The sequence below is a fragment of the Rhinopithecus bieti genome, unplaced genomic scaffold, assembly GCF_001698545.2.
Source record: "Rhinopithecus bieti isolate Rb0 unplaced genomic scaffold, ASM169854v2 scaffold_32008, whole genome shotgun sequence".
Lineage (NCBI taxonomy): Eukaryota > Metazoa > Chordata > Mammalia > Primates > Cercopithecidae > Rhinopithecus > Rhinopithecus bieti.
This window is the reverse complement of record NW_016814433.1, coordinates 1509673-1535660: the sequence shown is the minus strand read 5'-3', so window position 1 is coordinate 1535660 and position 25988 is coordinate 1509673. Positions and strand designations below refer to the sequence as shown.

The window sequence follows — 25988 nt, the reverse complement described above, 5'->3', positions numbered from 1 at the left end:
CTGTCAAGGGTGTGGGCCAGGAACTTAAGTTTTAAAAAGCCCTCCAGGTGATTCTTTTTTTTTTACTTAAAAATATTTTTATTAAAAAAGAGTGAGTTCATGTCCTTTGCAAGGACATGGATGAAGCTGGAAGCCATCATTCTCAGCAAACTAACACAGGAACAGAAAACCAAACACCACATGTTCTCACTCACAAGTGGGAGTTGAACAATGAGAACACATGGACACAGGGAGGGGAACATCACACACCCGGGTCTGTTGGGGGTAAGGGACAAGGGGAGGGAGAGCATTAGGACAAATACCTAATGCATGCGGGGCTGAAAACCCAGATGACGGGTTGATAGGTGCAGCAAACCACCATGGCTCATGTATACCTATGTAACAAACCTGCACGTTCTGCACGTGTATCCCAGAACTTAAAGTAAAATAAAATAAAAATAAATATTTTTATTATTATTTTAAACACACATGATAAATGTACGCCTTCTTTATGGGGTGCAATGTGATATTTCAATGCATGTATAAAATGTTTAATAATCAAATCAAAGTAATTAGGACATCCATCACCTCAAACATTTATCATTTCTTTGAGCTGGAAACATTCAAAATCCTCTCTTCTGGCTACCTGAAAACACACAATCAATGATTGTCAACTGTAGTCACCCTACAGTGCTATAAAACACTAGAACTTATTCCTCATATCTAGCTGTAATTTTGTTTCCATTAACCAGCCTCTCCCTATCCTGCCCTCCCTCCTACCCTTCCCAGCCTCTAGTGACCACTATTCTACTCTCCATGTCAGTGAGATCAACTTTTTAAGCTTTGACATATGCATGAGAGCATGTGGTATTTATCTTTCTGTGCCTGGCTTATTTCACTTAACATAATGTCCCTTAGGCTCATTCATGTTGCCGTGAATTATAGCACTTAATTCTTTTTTTATGGCTAACTAGCCATTGTGTATATGTACCACATTTCAAAAATTCACCTATTGATGGATACTAAGGTTGATTCCATACCATGGCTATTGTGTATGGTGCTGCAATAAGCATGAGAGTACAGATATCTCTTCAACATACTGATTTCCTTTCCCTTGAATACATACCCAGCAGTGGGATTGCTGGATCATATATATGGCAATTCTAATTTTTTTTTTGAGGAGCCTCCATACTGTTTTCCGTAACAGCTGTACTAGTTTACATTCCCATCAACTGTGTATAAGAGTTCTCTTTTCTCCACATCCTCGCCAGCACTTGTTATTTTCTGTCTTTTTGATAGTAGCCATTCTAACTGGGGTGAGATGGTATCTCATTGTGGTTTCGATTTGCATTTCCCTGGTAATTAGTGACACTGAGCATTTTTTCATATACTGTTGACCATTTGTGTGTCTTCTTTTGATAAATGTCATATCATCTGTCAATTTTTAAATCAGATTCTTTTGTTTTTTTTGTTATTGAGTTCCTTATATATTCTGGTTATTAATCCCTTGTTGGATGAATAGTTTGCCAGTATTTTCTCCCATCCTGCAGGCTGTCTCTTCACTCTGTTGATTGTTTCCTTTGTTGTGCAGAAGTTTTTCCATTTGACATAATCCCATGTGTCTAATTTTGCTTTTGTTGTCTGTGTTTTTGAGGTCCTATCTCAAAAGCAAAAACATCTTTGCCCAGACCAATGTCCTGAAATATTCCCTGTTTTCTTCTAGTAGTTTAATAGATTTGGGTCTTATATTTAAGTAAGTCTTCATTTTGAGTTGATTTTTGCATAAGGAGAGAGATAGGGGTATAGCTTCAGTCTTCTGCATATGGTTATCCAGTCTTCCCAACACCATTTGTATAGCCTCAGTCTTCTGCATATGGTTATCCAGTCTTCTCAACACCATTTATTGAAGAGACTGTCCTTTTCCAAATGTATGTTCTTGGCTTCTTTGTCAAAAATGAGTTGGCTGTAAATGCATGGATTTATTTCTGGGTTCTCTATTTTGTTCCATGGGTCTATGCATCTGTTTTTATAGCAGTACCATGCTGTTTTTTGTCACTAAAGCTTTGTAACATATTTTCAAGTCAGCAGTGTGATGCCTCCAGCTTTGTTCTTTTTGCTCAGAATTGCCTTGGCTATTCAGGGTCTTTTGTGGTTCCATACAAATTTTAGAATTGTTTCTTTCTGTTTCTGTGAAGAATGCCATTGGTATTTTGATAGGGATTGTATTGGATCTGTTGATTGCTTTTGCTAGTATGGTCATTTTCCCAATATTAATTCTTCCAATCCATAAATATAGGATGTCTTTCCATTTTTTGTGTGTCCTCTTCAATTTCTTAAGTGTTGTATAGTTTTCTTTGCAGAGGTCTTTCATCTCTTTTATTTCATTTATTCATAGGTATTTTTTCACAGCTATTTAAATGGCACTGCTTTCTTGATTTCTTTTTCAGTAGTTCACGATTGGTATATGGAAATGCTACTGATTTTTGCATGTTGATTTTGTATCCTGTAACTTTACTGAATTCATTTATCGGTTCTAAGGGTTTCTTGGTGAAACCATTAGGCATTTCTATATGTAAGATCAGGCCATCTGCAAACAGGGGACAAGTTGACTTCTTCCTTCCCAATTTGGATGCGCTTTGTTTCTTTTTCTTGCCTAATTGCTGCATAAGACTTCCATTACTAGGCTGAATAGACATCGTGAAAAGGCATCGTGGGCATCCTTGTCTTGTTTCAGTTCTTAGAGAAAAGGTTTTCACCCCTTTTTTCATTTGGTATGATACTAGCTGTGGGTTTTTCACATATTGGCCTTCATTGTGTTGAGGCACATTCCTTCTGTATCTAATTTGTTGATTGTTTTTGCCATAAAGGGACGTTGAATTTTATCATTTATTTCTGCTCTGATCTTCATCATTTCTTTCCCCGCAGTACTTTTGGGTTTGGTTTGTTCTCGCTTTTCTAGTTCCTTGAGGTATGTCATTAGGTTGCTTATTTAAAATTTTTCTACTATTTTGACGTAGGCATTTATTACTATAAACTTCCGTCTTAGAACTTCTTTTGCTGTATCCCGTAGGTTTTGGTATAAAATTAAAAACACAGTTGAGAGCTTTGGTAACAGACTAGATCATTCATTTCATTCATTAAAAATTCATTTTCATTATTCAGCTAACAGATTCGTTTGGTTGTTTTTATGATATCTATTTCTATTGAATTTCTCATTCGGATCATAAAACGTTTTCCTAATATCATTGAATTGTCTATTTGTATTCTCTTGCATCATGCTGAGTTTCCTTAAAATCATTATTTTAAATTACTTTTCAGGTATTTCATACATTTCATTTTCTTTTAGGTCTGTTATTGGAGAATTATGTCATGTTCTGTCCTTGCTCTTTTTATTTTTTATTTTTTTTTGAGACGGAGTGTCGCTCTGTTGCCCAGGCTGGAGTGCAGTGGCATGCTCTTGGCTCACTGCAACCTCCGCCTCTCAGGTTCAAGCAATTCTCCTGCCTCAGCCTCCTGAGTAGCTGGGACTATAGGCGCCCGCCACCTCGCCCGGCTAATTTTTGTATTTTTAGTAGAAATGGGTTTCATCATATTGGTCAGGCTGGTCTCAAACTCCTAACCTCAGGTGATCCACCCACCTCAGCCTCCCAAAGTGCTGGGATCACAGGCGTGAGCCACTGTGCCTGGCCTCCTTGCTCTTTTCACGTTTCTTGTGTGACTGCATTGATATCTGCACATCTGGTGGAACAGTCACCTCTTCCAATTTTATGGAGGAGCTTTCATAGGAAAAGATTTTTTCTAGTAGATGTATCCTATAGCGTGGGTTGGGCAGCATGCTTAGGTTTTGGTTCTGGGTGGGGGAGTAGTGTAGACTCAGTGTCATTTCTTTGTCTGTAATCAATATCAGTGGTGTCTGCAACTGCCTCAGTGGCCTAGATTGTAAGTGTTTGTGGATACAATGGTGTAACTTTGCTGTGGATGGGGACCATCAGGCAGGCTGGTCTTCAGTCCCTGAAGGATGAGTATGGCGCACAGTGGCTCCACCTACAGGTGGTTCTTATGTACACTCAAGTCTGAGATGCACTGCTCTAGTGCCCTGAGAAGCTTGGGTGGCAAGGTGACAGTTTGGTCACTGGGAGCTGCCTTCCATTGTCCCCTGTAGCTTTGACTTACCTTTGTTGTAGAGGGTTCCATCAAAGTAGTAGCTCCCTGTATAGAAGCCAGTGGCGTGCTCAATGAGGTGCCGTGCCCATGTGTTCCCAGCTCCTGGGAAGCTTGACAAAGCCACAAACACTTTGGATTTGTTAGGCAGGAACCTCCTGTCTGTACAACGAGTGTCTGAAAGTCCAAAAGTCATCACGGGGTTACTCACTTCCATTATGACTCACCAATTCACCACTAAACTCCCTTAGAGGGACTGAAGAACGAAGACTCCCGTTTTACAGATGAGGGAACCAAGACCCAAAGCAGGGAAGAGATCTTCCAACTATACCTTAGCTGCACAGGTCTGTGGCTAGTCAGAGGAAGCCCCGTGATGAGGCCTCCAAGACGGCAGTGCAGGAGTGGGATGGGAATCAGATACCCTATGGACCCTTGACTCGCATTCTGTCTCTATGACCACAGCCAAGCTCTTGCTCCTAAGTTAGCACAGATAATTCCAGATTCTACCAGGGGAAGTGGGAGGGGATTGAGGCTATGCTGAGCAAAGTGACACACCCAGGTACTATCAACAGTAAACCAGAGCTGGACTAATGACAGGCAAGTCATTCGTTGTGTCTCATCCCCAGGGGTGCTATAAGGAGCACATGAAATCACCAAGGGAAATCCCTAAAACCTCCAGGGCCATGCTGGGTCACAGTAGGCACTTGATAAAGGTGGTAACATCCCTCTTCACCTGCTCTTCTTTTCATCAGTTCCTAAGGTCAACAGGGGCAGACCTGATGCTCACACCAAGGAGGGTTCCCAGGTCCTGGAGGAACCAGTGGCCCCTGCAGCTCCTGGGATCCCATTCTTCCCACACCTCCCAATCCTACCATCTTTCTGTTGCTCTCTCTCTGGGACCTGCCCCTCTCTGCTCATCCTCTTACCATTGTCATCCCCAGAGAGACTTAGATAAAAGGTCCGGTGTTTTTTAAAGTGAGTCCAGGATTCAGCCTCTGTGGAGGGTGGAAACCTGACCCTCCCTGTTATCTCCACCACCCATCAAGATGCCAAGACCTTTACACAGACACCTGCCATACCTCATAACTGTATGCTTGGCCATGACTGGCATCTCCCAACCCTGGAAGCTCTCCCCATCCCCCAGACCAAATGCCACTACCAGTCAGGGATGCAGAACCCACCTTGCACAGGCGTCTGGTAGACCTCACAGTATTCTGCCAGCCTCTGTGCCTCGGGGTCCTGGCCACATAGTGAGCTGTCCATGGCGTCACGCAGGTTGAACTGGGGGGTAGGGTAAGCACAGTAGCATTCCCAGCCCCTGAGAATGGCCAAGGGGAACTCCTGCCAGGGAAAGATAAGAAGAGAAGCACATTGAGTGAATTTGAGGGTCATGCTTTCCAGGGCTCAGGAATGGGATGAACATGGATGATGTACGGCCAGCTGTGTAGAATCCACAGGGATGACCACCATCCTTCCACCACTACGCTCTGTGCCCAGTTCCGGAGAGATAAAGCTCAACAAGACGTGAGCTTCAAGTAGCTCAAGTAGCCCTTGTTCTTCTAAGCACAGCCCTGCTTGGTTGGTTCCTTGACGAGTCAACAGCATGAGCAGCAATATGACTGAGGGGTGAGTGATGTGAAGAAAGCAGGGGACAGAGGCTGGAACCATGCTTTTGAGATTCCAAGGCATTTGTCAGGAGTGCCTGGGACAGAAAGGGCACTCTGGGCAGGGGCATCCATAGGAGTGGATGTCTGCATGGCACAGAGCGGGGCAGATCAGCTGGCACAGGGCTGCCCAGGGCTCCACGTGTCACACCACTAATGAACAGACCCCGAGCCCTGAGAGAGGACTGAGATTCCCTCCGGCCCTCCTTGGCCAGCCACCTCCCTGGAAAGAGACCAAAACCACCTCTCATGCCAGATGCCCCACTGCAGGGTGGAGAGATTCTCATATAGTCATCTTTCCAAAGACGGAAGGAGGGGAGAAGAACAGACTTTGCTCCCGCCCAAGATGCTCACCCCAAGGAGGGTTCTTAAAAAATGGAGGGGAGTAGGAGAGAGGAGTCGTCTCACTCTGTGGGCCAGCCCAGCTCCCAGCAGTCTCTTAAGTGGGTCCTTGTTCCCTTCGGGGAGGCCGCACCACATCTTGAAGAGAGCTGGTAGCTGGCATCCTGAAGGTGTGAAAGTGAATTCCAGCTCACTTGTAGGCACCCTTGAGCAAGGTGCCTAACCTCTTTGAATTTCACCACTGAAAAAAGTAATAAAATCTGCCTTGTAGGTTTATGGTGAGGACTAAATGAGACGGGTCCAAAGTGCCTAGCACTGGGCCTGCTATGCTATACTTCCAGGGAGGAAGAGGTCATTCTTGACCTCCTTAACCCTCTGGGCATCAGCTGTGTCTTGCTCAAAAATGTATCCACCCACCACTCCCACATGTATAGGAAAGTCCTCACTCTGCCCCAGGCACTAGCCCCCTTTCATCTCTTCCCTCTCTGCATCCTACAGTCGGAGATGCTAGGACTTTGGGAGCGTAGAGAGATGAGAGAGTAATTTGTGAGTGTGTGTGCCAGGGAGGGAGGCAGTGGGTGGAGAAAACTTCTCACTGCTAAGGGAAATGCTGCAGAAACCTTTTACTTTTGCCCACAGCAAAATCTCATAAATAAATAAGAAAAGAAAATCAATAGCATTTTTTGAGCATGGCTAGGTAAAGCTGAGGATTTTGGCACTCATAAAAGACAACAGACTGAGTCCCATGCAAGCGAAGATGACGCAGGGCCTGGGGCATTGGTGGGAGGACGGGTATCTTTGGAGGGAGTGGGGGAAATGCTGCTGGAGGTTGCCCCCCGCCGTCAGGCTGCTCTTGTAAGTGCAGGCCGCATGCTCTCCTAGGTGCCAAGCAGCCCCCAGGAAAGCCTCTCCCTGCTTGTCTCATCCTTCTTCAAGCCGAGGAGGCACCTGCGCTGTGAGTAAGTATACGATGGACTATCGAACTTCAGTGGTACCTCCAACGAGACCCACCCTCACGGCCGCCACACCACTCTTCTATGGAAAGCGAGAGCTGGGCCCTGACCCTCAATCTCCACACTGCTGGCTTTTCTAGAAGCAAGTTTCCCCGGTGATGGGAATTCATGAAAGGCAACTTCAAGAATTGCCACCTCCGGTCTCGACAGCTTCATCCACCCTCTATCACAAAACCCTCATCCTGCCTCATTCCACACCAACACCTTCATCACAGTGGCAGCAGAAACAAGCAGCGCGGGTGTCCACAGCACACAGCGGGCCATCCGTGTCTCAGGCACCTCTGTCCACACTGGCTGCTATGGGCTGAACTGTGTCCCCCAAATTCATATGTTGAAGTCCTAACCCCAGGGTCTTGGAATGGGACCTTATTTGGATGTAGGATCCTTTTTTTTTTTCTTTTTGAGACAGAGTCTCACTCTGTCACTCAGGCTGGAGTGCTGTGGCATGATCTCAGCTCACGGCAACTTCTGCCTCCCCAGCTCAAGAGATTGATTCTCCTGCCTCAGCTTCCCGAGTAGCTAGGACTACAGGCACGCTCCACCACGCCTGGCTAATTTTTGTATTTTTATTTTTTTTTTTATTTTTTTAATTTTTTTATTTTATTTTATTTTTTTTTGAGACGGAGTCTCGCTCTGTCGCCCAGGCTGGAGTGCAGTGGCCGGATCTCAGCTCACTGCAAGCTCCGCCTCCCGGGTTCACGCCATTCTCCTGCCTCAGCCTCCCGAGTAGCTGGGACTACAGGCGCCCGCCACCTTGCCCGGCTAGATTTTTGTATTTTTTGGTAGAGACGGGGTTTCACCGTGTTAGCCAGGATGGTCTCGATCTCCTGACCTCATGATCCGCCCGTCTCGGCCTCCCAAAGTGCTGGGAGTAGAGATGGGGTTTCACCATGTTGGCGAGTCTGGTCTTGAACTCCTGACCTCAGGTGATCCGCCTGCCTCGGCCTCCCAAAGTGCTGGGATTACAGAGATAATTAAGTTCAAATGAGGCCATCAGGGTAGGCTGTCATCCAATATGACAAAGGTCCTTACGAGAAGAGGAGGTTACGACACGGCCAACACACAGACCCAGGGACGAGCACACAAGAACACAGTAAGAAGGCTGCCATCTGCAAGCCAAGGAGAAAGGTCTCGGAAGAAACCAACCCCGCTGAGACCTTGATCTCAGACTTTCAGCTTCCAGACTGAGAAAATAAACGTCTGTTGTGTACACTGCCCGGTCTGTGGCACTCTGTCACGGCAGCCAAGCTGACCAATGCAGTAGCTTCCCTGCTGTTCCCTGACTTCTCCACTCATGATCCCACCTCAGGGCCTTTGCACTTGCTGGTCCCCCTGCCAGGAATGCCCTTCGCCCAGATACCCTCATAGCTCTCCCCTGCACTTCCTTCAAGTCGCTTTCTCCATGGGGCCTTCCCCGGCCACTCCCTTTTCAAGTTGCAAACTCCTCCCACCATCACCAACACATCCTATTCCCTCACCATGCTTTCCAGTTTTGTGGAATAACCTATCTGATGACATGCTCTGATCCCAGGTGCACCATTCAACCAAGAAAGGCAGCACATCCGTGACACCAGAGGCCCCTCTCCCCATTCACTGTCATCCTGCCCTCCCCAGAACAATCGCTTTTCAGATTGCTATCGCCACGGATTCATTTTATCTATGCTAAAACGTCATATAAATAGAATCACCCAGCACATGTTTTCATGTGCATGGCTACTTTCATTCAGAAAAATATTTGTCAAATCCATCCATGTTGTTATCTGTGTCTGTGGATCATTCCTTTTTCATTGCTGCGTAGTATTCCATCCAAGGATGCACTGGTTTGTTGATTCATCCACTTGTGGACTGACATCTGGGCTGTTCCCAGTTTTTAGCTATTGTGAATAATGCTCCTCCGAACATTCTTGTGCAAGCCTTTCAGTCCATAAATGTTTGCATTTCTCATGAGTAAACACCTATGATTCCTACTTCCTCTTCCTCCACGACATGGATCACCATACAACATACTATATAATTTACTTATTTACCTGGTTGGTTGTTTGCCTCTTTCCACAAGAACATAAGCAGGGTTGTTGCGTTTTTTGCGTGCTTTGTTATATTCTCAGAATCTGGAAAAGTGCTTTGCACGTGGCAGATGCTCAATAAATGTTTGATGGATGAAGAAATGAATGAATGAATGAAGAAAGAAATGAATGTCCCTTCCAAATCCCAACCACACCAGAAGCTGCTGGAAACTAACTTGGGTCTGATTTTTCTGCTGGTCATTGGGTTAACTGCACCACAGGCATGAGGGAGAAGAAAGCCCGCTGTCTCTAAGCAAATCTTCCCCACATCAGAAAGCCCAGAGGGGGCTCTGCTGTCCTGGGATTCCTGTTCCAAGGAAAAAATATTTCACCAGCATATGGTAAATCTACTCAAGGCACGTTGGCTCCGTCTCCCTCCCCAGCAGTAACAGCACCGCTGACGTTGATGCCTCACAATCCTATATCCCAGGGCTGGAGAATGGGCTGCCCCCAGCAGTGACCCAAACCTTTTTACTTCCTTGAGTGGATTAAACTGTCAAGTTTCCGGGTGTTTGCAGAGCGACGGGAGAGCTGCAGACAGTAATGTGGTTTTATTTACAACATCACCGCTTCAGCAACATCACTGGATTCTGAAAACACAGAACAATTTTCAGCCCCTTGGGGATTTCTAGGACATGATTTCCATAAAAATTAAATATTGATGAATCTTATCTCTCTGCCAACTTCCCTGCTCCCCCCACCCTACCCTATGCTTCAGTGAGAGAGAGAAAGGGCGCTTCAGTGAGAGAAAGAAGAGGAAAAAAGGATCCAAGAATGCAAGGCAGAAAAAGAAAGTGAGAAGATAGATTTGGGCTTGTTTCAGACAGGTGAGGGGTGAAAGACAGACCTGGCTCAGCCTGTGTCTGAGGGCAGAAAGGAAACGCATCCTCATCCTGATCCTGCATCTACAGCCTGAACCTGGCTCGGTCTGAACGCAGGGCTAGTGCTGGGCTGGGCTGAGGTACGGGTGGGCACTCAGCCTGCAGCAAGGTCATGACTTAGCAAGGGCAGGGCTTGGGGCTGGCCGGGATCCACATGCAGGAGGCTTGGTTGGTCAAGGAGTGAACATTCCTCCAGGTAAGAGGTAAGGAGCAAGGCCCCAGGTGGGACCCCTGTAGCAAACCAGCCCCTCCCGGCATCATCTCCTCCATCGTCATTCCTCCTCTAGCACTTTTCTCAGGATCGCCAGGATTACACAGAATGACAGATTTCAGGGATCACAGAAGGGGAAACGGAAGCTGGGAGGTAGGCAGTGAAGAGCCCAGGATGCCCAGTGTGCCAGGTGAGTGGGAAAAGGAGCCAGCCTTCTGGACTCCGAGTCCAGGGCCTTGCCACATCAACACAGCTCAACTCCTGAGAGGCAAACACATGGATGCACTGGTTTTCCAGTGAAATCTGCAAACCAGTGTGGAGGTTAGCTCTGCCAGTCTCTTGCCTCCAGAGCAGTTCCCTTCACTCCAGAGGCAGATCTGAATAGTCAAGGTACAAAAAGGAAAGAAGACACCCACAAAGATGACTTCAAGGATTGGGGACAAAGGGGTTAGACTTCCGCTCTCAGGCATATGTCAGGTTGGCTGAAAACGTGTCCAGTGATGCTGTAACTGAGAATGGGGCCTTGTGATTTGGAGAGGCCGATGCTGGGAGTGGAACCAACCCAAAGCTCGTCACCAGGAACTGCGGGCTTTGAATCCCACCCGTGGACTGCCAACGAGCAACTGGGCATTGGCGTTATCATCTGTAAAAGGGGCAGTTTAATGACTAAGGGCTCTCACAGAGTTTGGATGTGTGTCCCCTCCAAATCTCATATTGAAATGTGACCCCTAATGTTGGCGGTAGGGCCTGGTGCGAAGCATTAGATCATAGGGGCAGATACCTTATGAATGGCTCAGCTCCATCCCTTTGGTAATGAATGAGGGAGTTCTTGCTCTCAGTTCACGGACAGCTGGTTGTTTATAGGAGCGTGGCACCTCCTCCCCATCTCTTTCTCCATCTCTCACCATGAGATATGCTGGCTCCCCCTTCACCTTCTACCATGATTGGAAGCTTCCTGAGGTCTCACCGGAAGCAGATGCTGGGGCCATACTCCTACAACTTGCGGAACCACGAGCCAAATAAACCTCTTTTCTTTATAAATTACTCAGCCTCAGGTATTCCCTTACAGCAATGCAAATGGGCTAACAGAGGCTCTGGCGTCTCTAGGTGTGAGTTTCAATTTAGCTGAATTGAGTCTTGGTTCCTCCATCCGTATGGGGGATCTGGGGATTGAAATACTCTCGAAGTGCCTTTCAGAGAGTAGATACTCAGTAAACATGGATGGGCTGAGTCCAGGGGAGGCAAATGCATGGGGGCAGAGGCAAGGGCTTCCCCACACCCACACAGCATCCACTTTTCTCCATGTGAAGAGTAGACTCACCAGTCCCCTTCTCCGGCGCTGTAGCACACACTCTAAACAGAGGCTGCAATATCCACTCTATGCATATGACAGCAGGCCAAGCATGATTGTTTGCGGCAAATGTCAGAGTGTCTCCAGAGGACCCTGTGGGATGTCTCCAGGGGTGGGATGTCTCCAGGGGCGGATGGCTCTCTGAAGACCTGAGCCCCAGACAGCAGACCTACTTAACCCACCAACCCACCCCAGGCAACACCCTCCCTGTCAAAGCCAAACAAACATCCTTCAGACAGAAGAGTCTGTGAAACATGGTGTGACTCAGAACCCCCAACCACTGGGATTCTGAGGTGCCTGGCTTTCCACTGACCTGGGAAAGGACTGGCTCTTCATCCCAGGAAGTTTCTCAAACATCCCCCACACACTGAAAGAACTAGGGGATGCTGAATAATCACGACGATCATAAGCATTGTCTGGAACATTTGCTACTCCAGACACACCCCAAAACATAAATCACAAAACTGGTTGTGTCCACCAAGTTACTGAATCCTCATCACAGTCTGGTGAGGCACTTTCATCTCCACCCATCCCATTTAGCAGACGAGAAGACTAAGGCTCTGTGTTATGTGATCTGGCCAGGATCCCAAAATGAGAAAGTGGCAGTGTAGGGATATGAACCCAGGTTACCATGATTCTAAAGCCCTTTTACCAGTTCAGAAGGATGAGGCTAGAACACACACTTCCAAAAATGTATGAAAAGCCTTAAAAAGGGCTCATAGAAAATGCATCTATCTTTTGCCCCAGCAATTCCTTATCTGCCAGTATAGCCCCCAATGAAACACTTATGAATGTGCTCAAAGGTTTATCTTCAAGGATGTTTGTGGCAGCATTGTTTATAATAGCAAAAAGGAAAAAGAAAAAAAAGAAAGGAAATGGCCTAAATTTCCCTCAGGGGAGGACAGATGCCAATAAGCCCTAAGGCATAGCACAGTGAAAGAAAATGCTCACAACATATTAAATGAGAAAAAAAAAAAAACAAATGTGAGAAGGAATGAGTCAATGTTTATAAAACAAATTATGTAGAGAACAAAAGATCACAAAGATGTTCAATGTTATTAGCTGTTACAGGTGCATTCTATTTTTATTTCTGCACTTGGAAAATTTTCAAATTCTCTAAAATAGATATGTGTTAATCCCCCCCAAAAAACAAACAATACATGTTTTTGGAAATACACACAGAGTACAGTATCAATAGGTTTACCACAGACTCTTTATAAGCAATTCAAAGCATATCCAATAGCTCTTAGAATGACTACAGCATTCTGTCAAAGAGAAAATTCTTATTCTCAAGGCTCACAAAACCCAGACTCTTACACATCCAACCCTTGGCAAAAACATGAACTTGGGTGCTCCATGGAGACCATAAGGCTATTAGCTTGGATAGACTGCATCTACCGGGATCCAAGTGGATTTTGCAAGAATAGCTGCCCAGCTGAGAACAAACAGATTCCATATTAATGCATGCTTTTCCATTTGAAAGGTGGCTGGGTGAGCACCACCATTAAATGACCAAACAAACAAAAAAACTTAGAAGAAATGTCAATGGGAAAACATCCAGGTGATTAATGCATAAAGAATTTAGACACCCAAAAGAGGCTAAAAGGGGAAAACGAAAGGGCACCACCTCTCTTCCTCCTCTCCCTGTGATTCCTTTATCAGTAGAATCACTAACAGCTACTGGGAGAACAAACCTCACATCACAAGGTATAATGGCTGGTGGAGTGTCTCACATTAGTAACCTATTTGCAGATGGTGTTAGATTTCGCTCATCGGCCTCCTTCTGGAGCACCCCCACAAATGGCCTATGTCCTTGAGCACAAATATCAGGCGACAAAACTAATTACCCCAGATCTGAATTGATAGCAATGCAAATATTGAAGCTGCCCCCTGCTCACTCTCGCCTTGTGTTGCAACAAAGGAGCCAACAGGATCCTGAAGAGGACTGAGAATGAGCAGGTCTCTTTCCATCTCTAGTACGATCACAGGAAATTAGACAAGATCATTTGACTGGGCTTTAAAAACACATTACATTGGTCAAGTCCCTCTTGCTGGCAGAGAGTCAGATCATTAAGATGCGGATATCGCCTGGAATGTTCTTTTTCTGTCAAACTACACTCTTGGAGCTCCCCAAATCCATTTTCGCTAACTAGCAAAAAACACTAGACATTATATCTGGGGCCACAAATAAGCCTCAGATGGTGCTCAAAAGTGGGGGCACTACAAGGAACCCTCCCCCTCTTTTCCTGTTTCCAAGCCCCACCTCTCACATCTGCTGCTCCCGGCCCCAGGGCACAGCCAGCTCTAATTAAGCCCCTAGCTTCCTACCCTCAGGCTCAGCTCTGCCCCATTTAACATTCTACTGTGAGCATTTTCCATCATCAAAGTCTTTGAAAACATTTTCAATGGTTGTATTATAGTCCACTGTATGGCCGTGGCATAATTTAACCATTCCCACATCATAGGACATTTGAGCTTGTTTTTCGGCCAAATTAGGAAGAGACAGAGCTGCCACTGGGACTGCCCGGCAGCCTCCACACCACTGGCCTTTCCAAAGAGGACGTGCTTGGCACTTCAGAGGAGGCAAATACAGCCAGACATCCCCAAATTCACCTCTCCTGCCACCCTTAACATTCAGGAGGGAAGAGAGGATACCATTCCCTGCAAAGAAGTCCCTGGCCTCTGCAGGTCTGGGTCAGATCAACTTCTAACCAATTTCACATCCATCAGACCGCAATGTTGGAGGCAGAATTTGCTTCTCCATCCTCAGCAATGGTTGGAAGAGACCATTGCTCCCCAGGATTCAGCCCCACAGGGATACGGGCCATGCATGGGCATGGCTGCCTGGCATCTTCAGGTGCCTCTCCAGGGCTGTGGTTCTCCATCGGGGGTGATTTTGCCCTCCAGAGGACATACGGCAACGTCTGGGGACTGTGTGTCACAATGGAGGGAAGATGTGCTATTGGCATCTAGTGGGTAGAGGCTAGGGATGCTGCTAGATATCCTACAACGCACAGACAGATCCCAACACGAGTATTATCCAACCCCAAATGCCAACAGATCCAAGGCTGTGAACCCCGGCTCTAGAGTGAAGTCGGAATTCCAGCAAAACCCCCGCCAGGCATCTGCAGAGCTCAGAGCCGAGGGGCTAACCGTTCAGAAGGTTTGAGTTCAAGTTACACCCACATCCAAGGGCGAGACAAGGGAGAATGGATGGACAGTCTTGGAGCCAAAGGCTCACTCCGTTGGACAGACAGTGGCTTTAAAGGCATGACATCCAGGGCACTGTTCTTGCCCTACCTGAAATCCCTAACTCCAGAACCAGGTCACAGGTCGACCTCTGCGGCAGCTTTGCCAAGGCATCTCTGAGGGTGCCCCTGAGAAATGCTGTCTCCCAGAAGGATCCGAGGAGAACTTTCCTCCTGCATTGGACAGGTCAGCTGCCTCACCCCACCCCCAACCCTATCCATGCCTCATCCTCCTCCCTGGAGGTTCCCACTTCTTCCTTCAGGCCCCCACATCCTCTCTTGTGGATTCCAACCCTTAGTGGTGTCTTGTGGTGTCTCTTAGACCTACCCCTCCTTTATTAGCTCTCATCCTCTCCCTGCTCCAGAACATCCTACCTGCAGCTATAAAGTGCCACACAAGCCATACCAGCCCCTCCCTGCCACACCAACAGTAGCTCCCTCTCACCCACTGAAAAAGGTCTAAACCTTGAGTCAGGCATCCCAGTGAGACGGCTCTGATGACTGCAGGAACACCAGGGTTCTTGTCTCATGCCGGTTTAGATAACCAGGTGGGGTGATTTTAAGGAGTGAAAAGTTTAATAGGTAAGAAAGAAGGAAGAAGAAAACAGCTCCCCCATACAGAGACAGAGGGAGGGGGGGCTCGAACGAAGAGAGAACCCCCGTGCGCAGCGGAAAAGTGGCTGCTTATATTGGGATGCTGGAGGAGGCGGTGTCTGATTTCCATAAGGCCCAGGGGATTGGTTTGACCAGGTGTGTCATTTACGTAGCCCTGGAAAAATCTGGCCCTCCCACCTTAGCCCTTTACTATGCAAATGCAGGCCTCCATGATGTTTGAAACACATGGTGTTATCTGGAGGTGGCTATGACACTTGGTACACCTGGTTACAAGGAAAGAATCACCATACTGAGTGAACCCAGTTTCTTTTCTTTTTTTTTTTTTTGAGACAGAGTCTTGCTCTGTCACCCAGGCTGGAGCACAGTGGTGCCATCTTGGCTCACTGCAACCTCTGCCTCCCGGGGCAAGTGATTCTCCTCCCTCAGCCTCTTGAGTACCTAGGCCTACAGGCAGGCGCCATCACGCCCAGCTAATTTTTTTTTTTGTTTTTCTCTTGAGACAGCATCTCGCTCTGTCACCCAGACTGGAGTGCAGTGGCGCAATCTTGGCTCACTGCAAGCCCCACCTCCTGGGTTCAAGCCATTCTCCTGCCTCAGCCTCCTGAGTAGCTGGGACTACAGGTGCCCGCCACCACGTCTGGCTAATTTTTATATTTTCAGTAGAGATGGGGGTTTCACCATGTTGGCCAGGATGGTCTCGATCTCTTCACCTCATGATTCGCCCACCTCGGCCTCCCAAAGTGCAGGGATTACAGGCGTGAGCCACTGCACCCGGCCCTTTAAGCCGCCTTTTCTGTTAGAAAAGAGATTGTTTGGGAGTTGTTTCTTATTACAGGAAAATTTCCACCCAGAACCTTACAATCTGCCTAAAATAACTTCTTAATAACTCTTATAACACAAGGCCCTCTGCAATTTGTGCCCCCTGACCTTTCACAGCACCCCAAGTAACCCTGCACGCTGGGCCCCCTGGGCTGCTTTCCCGCCACCTGGTTCCTACTCAGCAGTTGCCTCTTCTTGGAACATACTCCTCAATCCCCTCAGCCACCTGCCGACACCGCCCCGCGCATCCTCCAGCTCCAATCGTTCCCAAAAGTTGCAACCATCTTCCTTTCTTAGCCTCCTTCCAAGCCTTCTTCATCCTCTTCAGGCACTGCCCTTACTCTGCCTCCAGTGAGAGTCACCCTCCCCTGGCTGTGCCCAACGTCTCAGCCCTTGCGTTTTGCCAAGTCCCACTGAATATGTGTGGCCGATACCCACGTTAAACTTTAAAGCTGGAAATGATGACGCTGTTCCTCACAGCTGCAAATGTTGCAGCCCTAAACAATGGAACTCAGGAAACGCCACCCTCCCAGCCCCATCCCACCACACAGAGGCGGCCGGATAAGGATCAGGTGTCAGCACCCACTCCAATGTGATGAGCGCGGAGGACAGAGGCTGTTTCTGAGAAACCTGGATGCTCTTTTCATGTAGTTCTGGCCCAAACAACTCACGACTGCTCCGACCAGAGCAGAGAAGGGAACTTGTCCTTGAAATGCATGGTGAGGGGAGATGGACAAGGTGCTAAGGTGTAATGGTACAAGACATCAAGAGCCTGCGTGTATCTTCTGGCACGTGCTCCAGTGTGAAACTGCAGCGATCTGGATTTATGCCAGTAAATACGAAGAAAGGCTGAAAATACAAGTTGAAGAGTTTTAAGTCTTTACATTCTTGTCTGTAATCACAAATATGAACTCTCTGGACTAGCCGAGCACAGTGGCTCGTGCTTGTAATCCCAGCACTTTGGGAGGCCAAGGAGGGCAGATTACTTGAGCCCAGGAGTTCAAGACCAGTCTGGGCAACTTGGTGAGACCCCCGTCTCTGCAAAAAATACACAAAAAAATTAGCTGGGCATGGTAGTGTGTGCCTGTCGTCGCAGCTACTCAGGAGGCCAAGGTGGGAGGATCACTTGAGCCCAGGAGGCAGAGGCTACAGTGAGCTATGATCACACCATGGCACTCCAACCTGGGCATCAGAGCAGAAAAAAAAAAAGAACTCTCTGAGCCCTAACAAAGTACCCAAAGGGAAGAGCCCCAGAAAACTGAGGCATCTGCCTGAAATGCTGCTTTGAACCCCTCAACACACACAAAAGACGGGCTACGACGGTGGCTTGCCCCCCCCCACACACATCACTGATCGGGGTATAAAGTGAATACAATCCTTGCCAAGGACAACTTGGCAAAGTTTACCAAAATGATTAAGACACTCAGTCTTTGACCCAGCATCTCCAAGGAATATTTTTCTTACAGAGTCACTCATACAAAGTGATCTATGTACATACACAGGCAGTCCCTGCCGCATTGTTTGTGAAGGCTGGAAGTAGGCGGGGAACAGTTCACAGCAGGGAACTGGTTAAATACATGACAGGACATCCGTGTAATGGTAAAAAAGCATGAGAAAGCACTCTGTGTCGCGTTGCGGGACAATCTCCGAGACAGGCTGTCCAGTGAAGGGTTCAGTGTAGAAGGGCGGGTGCAGATCCTTCCCAGCTGCGGGGTTGGTTACAGAATGGGCAAGGATACGGTTGCTTGAATATTCAGTCTCTGTGGAAGTAGACACGAGAAGCCAGGACAATCCAGGCAAGGAAACGCACGGAGTGAGAGGAAGGCTTCCCTGCTATGCCCTTTGGCGTCTTCATTGTGCTCCAAGTAAGCACGTTCCTATTTAAAAATGGTCCGAAACACTAATGGCTCATGGCCACAATGGCCACCCCTTTTCCTCCTCTTCCTCCTCATCTTCTCTGTCTCTTCCCCCTTCCATAACGCTGAGTGGCAGCAGTGTGTAAAAGCACGGGCTGTGTGTGGCGTCAGGAGCAGGGCCTGCAAAGCCGGCCGCTCTGTGCCTGTGTGTGAAGGCTCTCAGCTCTGCACACCTGCCCAGCCTCTCGCAGCAAGCAGGGATCTTGCTGCGAGAGTATCTCCCATTGGGAGCTACTGGGAGGATCAAAGCAGATAACCCCCTGCAGGAAGGCTCCTAGTGCCATGCCCAGCACACAGCAGGAGTCTCCAAACTGGTTGCTCAAGGGAGGCCTGCTTTCAGCCTGGTCTGGCCCACAGAGTTCCTTTGATTCCAACGAGAGGGCCTCTGAAGGGAACTGCTCTGAGCTACAGGTGCGAGGGAAGCCCTGGGAGGGTGGCTTATTCTCCTGAGAGCACCAGCAGGGCCGGCAGCTGAGTGGGCATCCTTGCTGCCTCTACCCATCGCTCTGCTCCCATGAGGAGGAGACAGGATGAGGAGGTCCCCAGGCCAGATGTCTGCAAATCAACAAACTGCCTTCTTGGCTCATTTCATTGTGTCGTGGGTGTCCTGATGCCCAAGACATCCTTGGCTGTGGTTTTAGAAATGCAGGTGATGCAGGAGAGTCACTTCAAAGGATGCACTTGGACAAGAAGAAAGCACATGGGAAAGGCTTTGTTCTCCAGCTCCCTTCAAGGGAGGTGTCCCCAGAGCACAGTGGAACACGGGAAGCAGGGAGAGTGGGAGTAGGGGGTGCAGCAGAAGAAGGCTGTGCTGCTCCTGCAGGTCTGATCATATCTGCTCCCATTGAAGTCCACCCCTGCACCTTTCAACCCCAAGCAGACTATGGAGCTATCTGAGTTCAAATCCTGACCCTACCACTTACTGGCTGTGTGGCCTCAGGCACGCGGCTCAAACTCTCTGCCTGTTTTCTCACCTGGAAGATGCAGATAATCACAGCACCTACGCTGTAGGGTTGTTAGGAGGATTACACGAGTTAACCCATAAAGCGCTTGGAACAGTACCTGGCACGGATGAGTGATTAACGAATGGCAGCTTCTGTTGATTGTCATCATCATCCTGGCCAAGGCCATCCTCTCGCCTTAGCCCTGTTCTATTACATTGCCAAGTACCAAAGCCACATTGAGGGTACTGCAACCCCAGCATATGTGAAACAGCCCCAGCACCAAGCCTACCGCCACCGAAGGCCATTTCTACAGCCACAGCATCCGCCCCAATCTGGAGTCTGCTGGTGTTCTTCGGACAGAGTCTGCCGGGTCTCCCCAGCCTTGCCTCACACACTCCTGGCCCTGCTTTTTGCAAGCCCCCTCTGGCCTCGACCAACTTTCCCCACCCCAGAGCTGGCATGCAAGGCAGGGTCGGTGGCCTTTGGTGCCTAGCCCTGCCCCTCCATGGGGTCGTGCTCTACTCCTCAGCTCAGGCTGAACCAACGATGCAAGTGTGGCTCCAGCCCCTGTCATCAGATTCACAGTCCAACACTGTCAGCACCAATAACAGAAAATCCATCAGCTATCTCCAAGTCCCGAGCCAGCATCTTCTGGCTTCCAAACCAAGTCAATTTAACATCTGACACTTGTGCCAAGAGTTGGCATCCAGAAAGGCACTCTCCTTTCGGCTCCTTCCGTCAGCCTTGCTGACAATTCCCCACCCAGCCTCACATGGCGGACAGAGGCGAAGGGCTCCCCGCCGGTTCCCTCTGTGGCACCTGGTGTATGCCTGCCTCCCACCCATGCCCCCATCCTCTGCTCCCATCTGGACTGCCAGAGTGGACACCCGCAGCCCAGCACAGGCGTCCCCGTCTCTTCGGACCACCACACACACTTAAAGGAAAGGGTTGTGAAATGATCATTTGGTCTTACTTTCTGGGAACAAAAGCCCGAGCAAGTCTCCACGGTCACATTGGCCTGTATCAGGGAGCTGGGGAAGGCGTGCGTGATGTTCTCTGGCAGTCGGAAGCACCCGCGGTAGGTGGCGGTCCGCCCTGGGGGGAAAGAGAGGGGTTTCTGGTAAGAGATGGTGTCCAGTTGTTGGTGCCTGTCACCAGGGAAAATGCTGGCTTTAGGGCCCGAGACAGGTATAAATAAACTGAGGAGACGCAGATTTCTAATCAGGGAGGGAAAACGGCCCTGGGTGGGACATAGTCATGCTGAGCTCCTAAGAGAAACCAGGCATCAGGACCTTGAGTCCAGGGTCACCTACAAGGGACCACGTGGCTGAAACTGCAGCGCTCAGCTCTTGCTTCTGCCAGTTCTCCATAAGTCATTCCTCCCTCCCTCCTTCCCTCTCTCCCTTCTTCTTCCCTCCCTCCCTTCCTTCCTTCCCTCTCTTGCTTCTGCCAGTTCTCCATAATGCCCTTCCTCCCTTCCTCCCTTCCTCCCTTCCTCCCTTCCTTCCCTCCCTCCCTCCCTCCCTCCCTTCCTTCCTTCCTTTCCTTCCTTCACCTTCCTTCCTTTCCTTCCTTCAACAAATTTGGATGGTGCATTTACTAGGTGCCAGATTCCTTCCATGGTAGGTGACCTGACAGGCTGATCCCGTGAAAAATCCAATGTCTTCCCAGAAGATGCATTAAAAGAAAAGCAGACATAGAAATCTGAAACCCGGCTATGTTTGCTCTTGCCGTGCCATTGGAGTCATCCCACTGCTTTGCCTCTGTGCAAGGTTTGCCTCTCTCTGATCTTGAACTCCCACTCAATTTCTAGGAACACTCCTCAAGCCCATGTTACAAAGAAGCCTCCTGCCAAGCCTCCTGCTGCTCTGTAGAACCTCCAGGTGGAAAAGTGCAGTGCCCTAGCTGGCTTCCTCGGAGCTGAACAAACTTTCTGGAATGTTCTTGCATCAACTGCTCATATTTCTTCCAGACTCGTCAGGGTTTCTCTAGATGGCATCCTGATTCTTACCCCATGCTCCTCGCCACACGGGGTCTCCCAGGGCTGAGCATCTCCCCCGGCTCTCTAGCTGCCACACCACGTGGTGCAAGCAGAAACCCTCTCACCAGCCAGAATCTGCCAAGTAGGACCAAACCCTGGATCTGGAAGCCCATCTCAATTGACCACAGCACCTGTGGTCCACGTGTCAGGGCACAACCTATTAGGGCACAGACACCAGCCTAGTGTGAGGAAAACACCAGGGCTTAGGGTCGTAAGTGCTGAGGTTCAAGTTCTTGCACTGCCAGTGACTAGCTCTGCAACTCTGCCATGTCTCGGGCTCAGACTCTCAATTTCCTCACCTACATACAGCGTAGCTCCTAGGGCTGTCACGAGGAACAATGTATACCCACGCATATCCCCTGATGGGGCCGCGTCTCCCCACCAGCATGTTTCTGCCCTGGGTTTTGGTGTCAAGGTCGAGGGTGGTGGCAGGTGCTGGGCTCACAAAAGTCTTTCCTGTTCTTTGGCATGATTGGAGCCTCAAAGAACAAACATTGCAATGGACTGGGCACTGGTCCTCAACCAGCTCCACAGGGGTAGAACAGACAATGGGGACAGTCAGCAAGGCAGGCATGATCCAGAGATGGGGGAGGGATCAAGATTCCAGCAAGCCCCGGGCCACAGGGAGGGACAAAAGGGGGCTACGAGGCCTCCAGAACACAGCTCTTGAGGGGAGGCTACATTCTGGGTGACCCCTGTGTTCCCCACACCCAGCCCCGATCCTGACACACAGCAGGCACCCACTATGTGCTGAGCGAATGAATGAACTGAATGAGATAAAGCAGGAAGGCACTGCGTATACTGCAACAGGTGAGTGATCCGTGAGCCGCTAAAGAAGGAAGCCTTGGCTGCCTCTGATGCAACTCTCAGGACACAGGTTGTCACCTGGTACAGTCCGGTCTCCCTCACTCCCCAGGTGGGAGCCTGAGGGCCACTTGGGGCAGAATGATGCCTCCAAGGCGAAGACGTTGATGACTTGCTCAGAACCCACTCTGATTCCAATCTGGGGAGCACATTCATGAGTCTTACTCTTTGTGAATGTTCCTTGCTGGCAGAAGCTGCAGCTCATAATGGTGGTCACGTGGTCACCTCTTGACCCTGTCAGTTCCTCCCCTCAAGAAGGGGGCAGGAAGGAAAGGGTACCTCACAGGGCGCTCCACAGCCTGCCCAAAGGGGCAGCTAGGACACCATCTTCAACACTAACCATGACAGCAAGTCCAGCCAACTCCAGATCTAGGGCTGGCTTGAATGATTGGACCATCTGTCTCTTAATCCATGGGTGACCTAAAGCAAAACAACTGCCTCTCAGAACCAATGACTGGGCAGGCAGGTGGGGCTGGGAGGGCCAGCAGGAGTCTACATATAGAATTGGTCTTACTTGGGGGCAGGAATGTTGTTTGAAACCAAAGAAATAAAAGCTCCCAGAAGCCAGCGTGGAGCAGTTTGGTCTTCAGGAAGCCTATTTGGATGTCCAAGTGGCAGGACAGGACTCTGCCCATATGCCATGGAGAATCCCTGGGTGAGGTCAGGGCCTGGCAGAGTAGGTGTCGATGAGAAACTGTCGAGTTAATGGTGTCGCTGGTGAACCCATAAGCTAAACAGTGTGTTGTCAGTTTCTCCGTCCCTGTCCCCATTGCCCCATCTGGACCCCTGAGCTCCCAGACACATCCTGTTTGAATGCAAGAGGCACCTAAGGTCAGCTGGGGTCAAACACGGAGCGGCTCTCCCTGGCACTGTGACCACACAGATAGTTGACAGCCAGGCTGGCTTTTAGGTTCAGCCACAGTTATCAGGGCTCGGCTTCTGTGCTGCTTGGAAAACCCATTCCCTGCTAGGACAGCCCTCCCAGAACCCCTGTGAAGCCTTAGCTTTTGATCCAACACCTCTTTTGTGTGTGTGTGTGTGTGTGTGTGTGTGTGTGTGCGTGATAGAGTCTCACTCTGTCACCCAGGCTGGAGTACAATGGCGTGATCTTGGCTCACTGCAACCTCCGTCTCCCAGGTTCAATTGATTCTCCCACCTCAGCCTCCTGAGTAGCTGGGATTACAGGTGCCTGCCACCACGTCCAGCTAATTTTTGTATTTTTAGTAGAGAAGGGGTTTCACCATGTTGGTCAGGCTGGTCTCGAACGCCTGACCTCGTGATCTGCCCGCCTTGGCCTCCCAAAGTGCTGGGATTACAGGCATGAGCCACCACGCCCAGCTGATCCCATACCTCTTTACCTGGGCTCTGCCCCATTCTTGAACTAATCTGTCAGCTGTCCTGGAGCCCTGTTACTAGGGCATGACCAGAGGCGGTCGTGTCTATGAGTCAGCAAGCCTGGACCCAGGGCTGTGCCTCTGCCTCCATCACCGCTGCCCTACCCTTGCCAGTGGCGGGGGTGGTCTCCCAGACTCTGGCTCCTGCCCAACCCGCCTCTCCCAATCATGAAAAGAACGGTCCCCAGCATGTGCGATGGTGCACAGCTCTACTATTTTACCAAGGAGCCTTCTGTGATTAGAGGAAGTGGGTTTGTGCTCATCATCTTGCAGTGAGGACAAATCTGAGTTTCCAACTCCTCCTTTGAGTTGGGCCCCTTCAGAGCCATCTCTATTTGCTAGCCCTTGGCACTGAAATTCCTTGGAGTCCGATCTTGCTGCCTGATGTGTCAGCTTGGTTGACTGTGTCCTTGTGAGTTCCACCACTTTGAACACAGCACTCAGTGAGAATTCGCCTCTGGGCACCGCTACGCTTGGGCTGGTGGCACAGCTCTCAAGGGGACACCGCATTTGGCTCTGCCAGAACCTCCAGGTGGCCCAGAGCCAACTTTTATGTTGAAACTTTCAGGCAGATCATATAAATTCGAACCCCCAAATGCATACAAATGCAAGCCTGTGCGGTGGTTACAAATTCTCAGGAAGACGTTTATCTTCACCTGAACTCAGGTCAAGACAGACAAGCTTTGTTCTAACTCTCCGAATGGGTGGGAGATGTTTTTTTTTTATCTAAACTTTTGCTGATCTACATTTCAGTGAAATTGAATCCCACTGTATACAGAAGTTTCAATCCAACTCCTTGCCCTGAGAAGCCCAAGGCCTCCTTCCCTATCCTGCTTAGACATTAAGATCTAAACTGAGTGGCCACCCAGCCTGGCGGCTTCCCTCCGCTGAGCCCCAGGGCCACACAGCGTGTCTCTAACTCTCTCCACTGTGGCTCTTTGTTCTTTCTGCATTGCTGGATCCAAAGGATTGTCTTACTTTCCTGCTAGTTCAGCTATGCATTTACAATAATGTTTGCTAAATGTTACACAGCATTTCTAGGTGCTTTATAGTTAGGGAATTTTCTGATTGTCTGGCTCACACCATTGTTAGAAATCTAGGTCTCCCGGCTGGGTGCGTGGCTCACGCCTGCAATCCCAGCCCTTTGGGAGGCTAAGACAGGCAGATCACCTGAGGTCAGTGATTCAAGACCAGCCTGGCCAACATGGTGAAATCCCGTCTCTACTAAAAATACAAAAAGCAGTAGCCAGGTGTGGTGGCGGGTGCCTGTAATCCCAGCTCCTCGGGAGGCTGAAGCAGGAGAATTGCTTGAACCTGAGAGGTGGAGGTTGCAGTGAGCCGAAATCATGGCACTGCACTCTAGCCTGGCCTGGGTGACAGAGTGAGACTCTATCTCAAAAATAAAAAATAAAATATAAAAATTTTTAAAAAAGAAAGAAATCTAGGTCTCCCTCTGCAATTTGCAAAATAGACTATAGCTCGGAGAGGGGCAGTAAGCTGCCGGAGGCCACACAGCATGTCTGAGGCATACTCAGGCCTCCTAATCAGTCTATCTCTCCTGCAGGGGACAAGCAAAGGTATGCTTCAGTGAGGAACTCAAGCAATTAAGCCTTTGATGGACCCTAGCCCCATCCCCGCCCTGCCAGGAGCCTGACCAGTGATGGCAATAGGGAAGGGAGGGCAGAGGTTGGCACAGGTTCCATCCCAGGTAGTTTGGAATGAGAGGTTGTGGGAGACGGGCAGCCAGAGTGAGTGGGATGGACAGAGCTCAGGGAGAGGCTGGCACACTCACGCTTCCTGGAGCCCGGCTGCAGCTCGTCTACACGGTACACGGAGAGCCGGTCCACAGCGCCACACACAGAGCCCTTCTCGCCTTTGCACTCATGGCTACACTCTTCCAGCCCGACACTCGTCGCTGGCAGCCGGTTCCCGCAGTAACACTCCGCCCCGGCCTCCAGGCCGGCGTAGACATAGGACCTGAAGGGAGACAGGGCCTGGGTGAGTCTGGACCTTGGCCCAGAGCTAGGGCTGGGGTCTAAACTGTAGGCTGTTTCAGCTTGATCTAGACTAGAAAGTATGTTTAAGTAAGGACCTTGTGTTTTCTTTCTTCTGCCTCAGATTCTCCATCCGTCTAAGAGGGATAACTCATTGCTACTTGGCAGACTGTGGAGAGGATTTACGTGGTCATGCAATGGCAACTGGGTCTGGAGTTGGGATATGGGCTGGACTTGAAGCTGAGTTTCGGCCTGGGTGAACAGGCAGACAGGGGCTACAGCCGTCAGCCTATGGCTGGCCTTAGGAATCAGTCTCCAGCCAGACTCAAGGGTCACCTGGCTAAGTTCAGGGAACAGTCTTTGCTTTGTGATAAACTAATGGAACCAGCCCCATTGCTCCCTCTCGCCAGCCCTGAGTTCCGCCCTGCAGGGTGCCATGGTTACAGGTTATAATGGGTCTAAATCTGTGATGTGCCTGTAAACTGGTT

At 49.2% G+C, this 25988-nt stretch overlaps 1 protein-coding gene across 5 annotated transcripts in view; it reads right to left on the bottom strand.

Annotated features, from left to right (window-relative positions):
• WSCD1 (WSC domain sialate O sulfotransferase 1) overlaps positions 1 to 25988 on the bottom strand; it is a 58168-nt gene that overhangs the window by 9907 nt on the left and 22273 nt on the right. For all 5 annotated transcript variants that reach the window (XM_017850716.1, XM_017850717.1, XM_017850718.1 and 2 more), the window contains exons 4-7: positions 25299 to 25483; positions 20181 to 20302; positions 5322 to 5481; positions 4153 to 4317 (exon numbers count right to left, since the gene is read on the bottom strand). In XM_017850716.1, coding sequence (XP_017706205.1) covers positions 4153 to 4317; positions 5322 to 5481; positions 20181 to 20302; positions 25299 to 25483 — 632 coding nt within the window. The remainder of the gene's footprint in view (positions 1 to 4152; positions 4318 to 5321; positions 5482 to 20180; positions 20303 to 25298; positions 25484 to 25988) is intronic.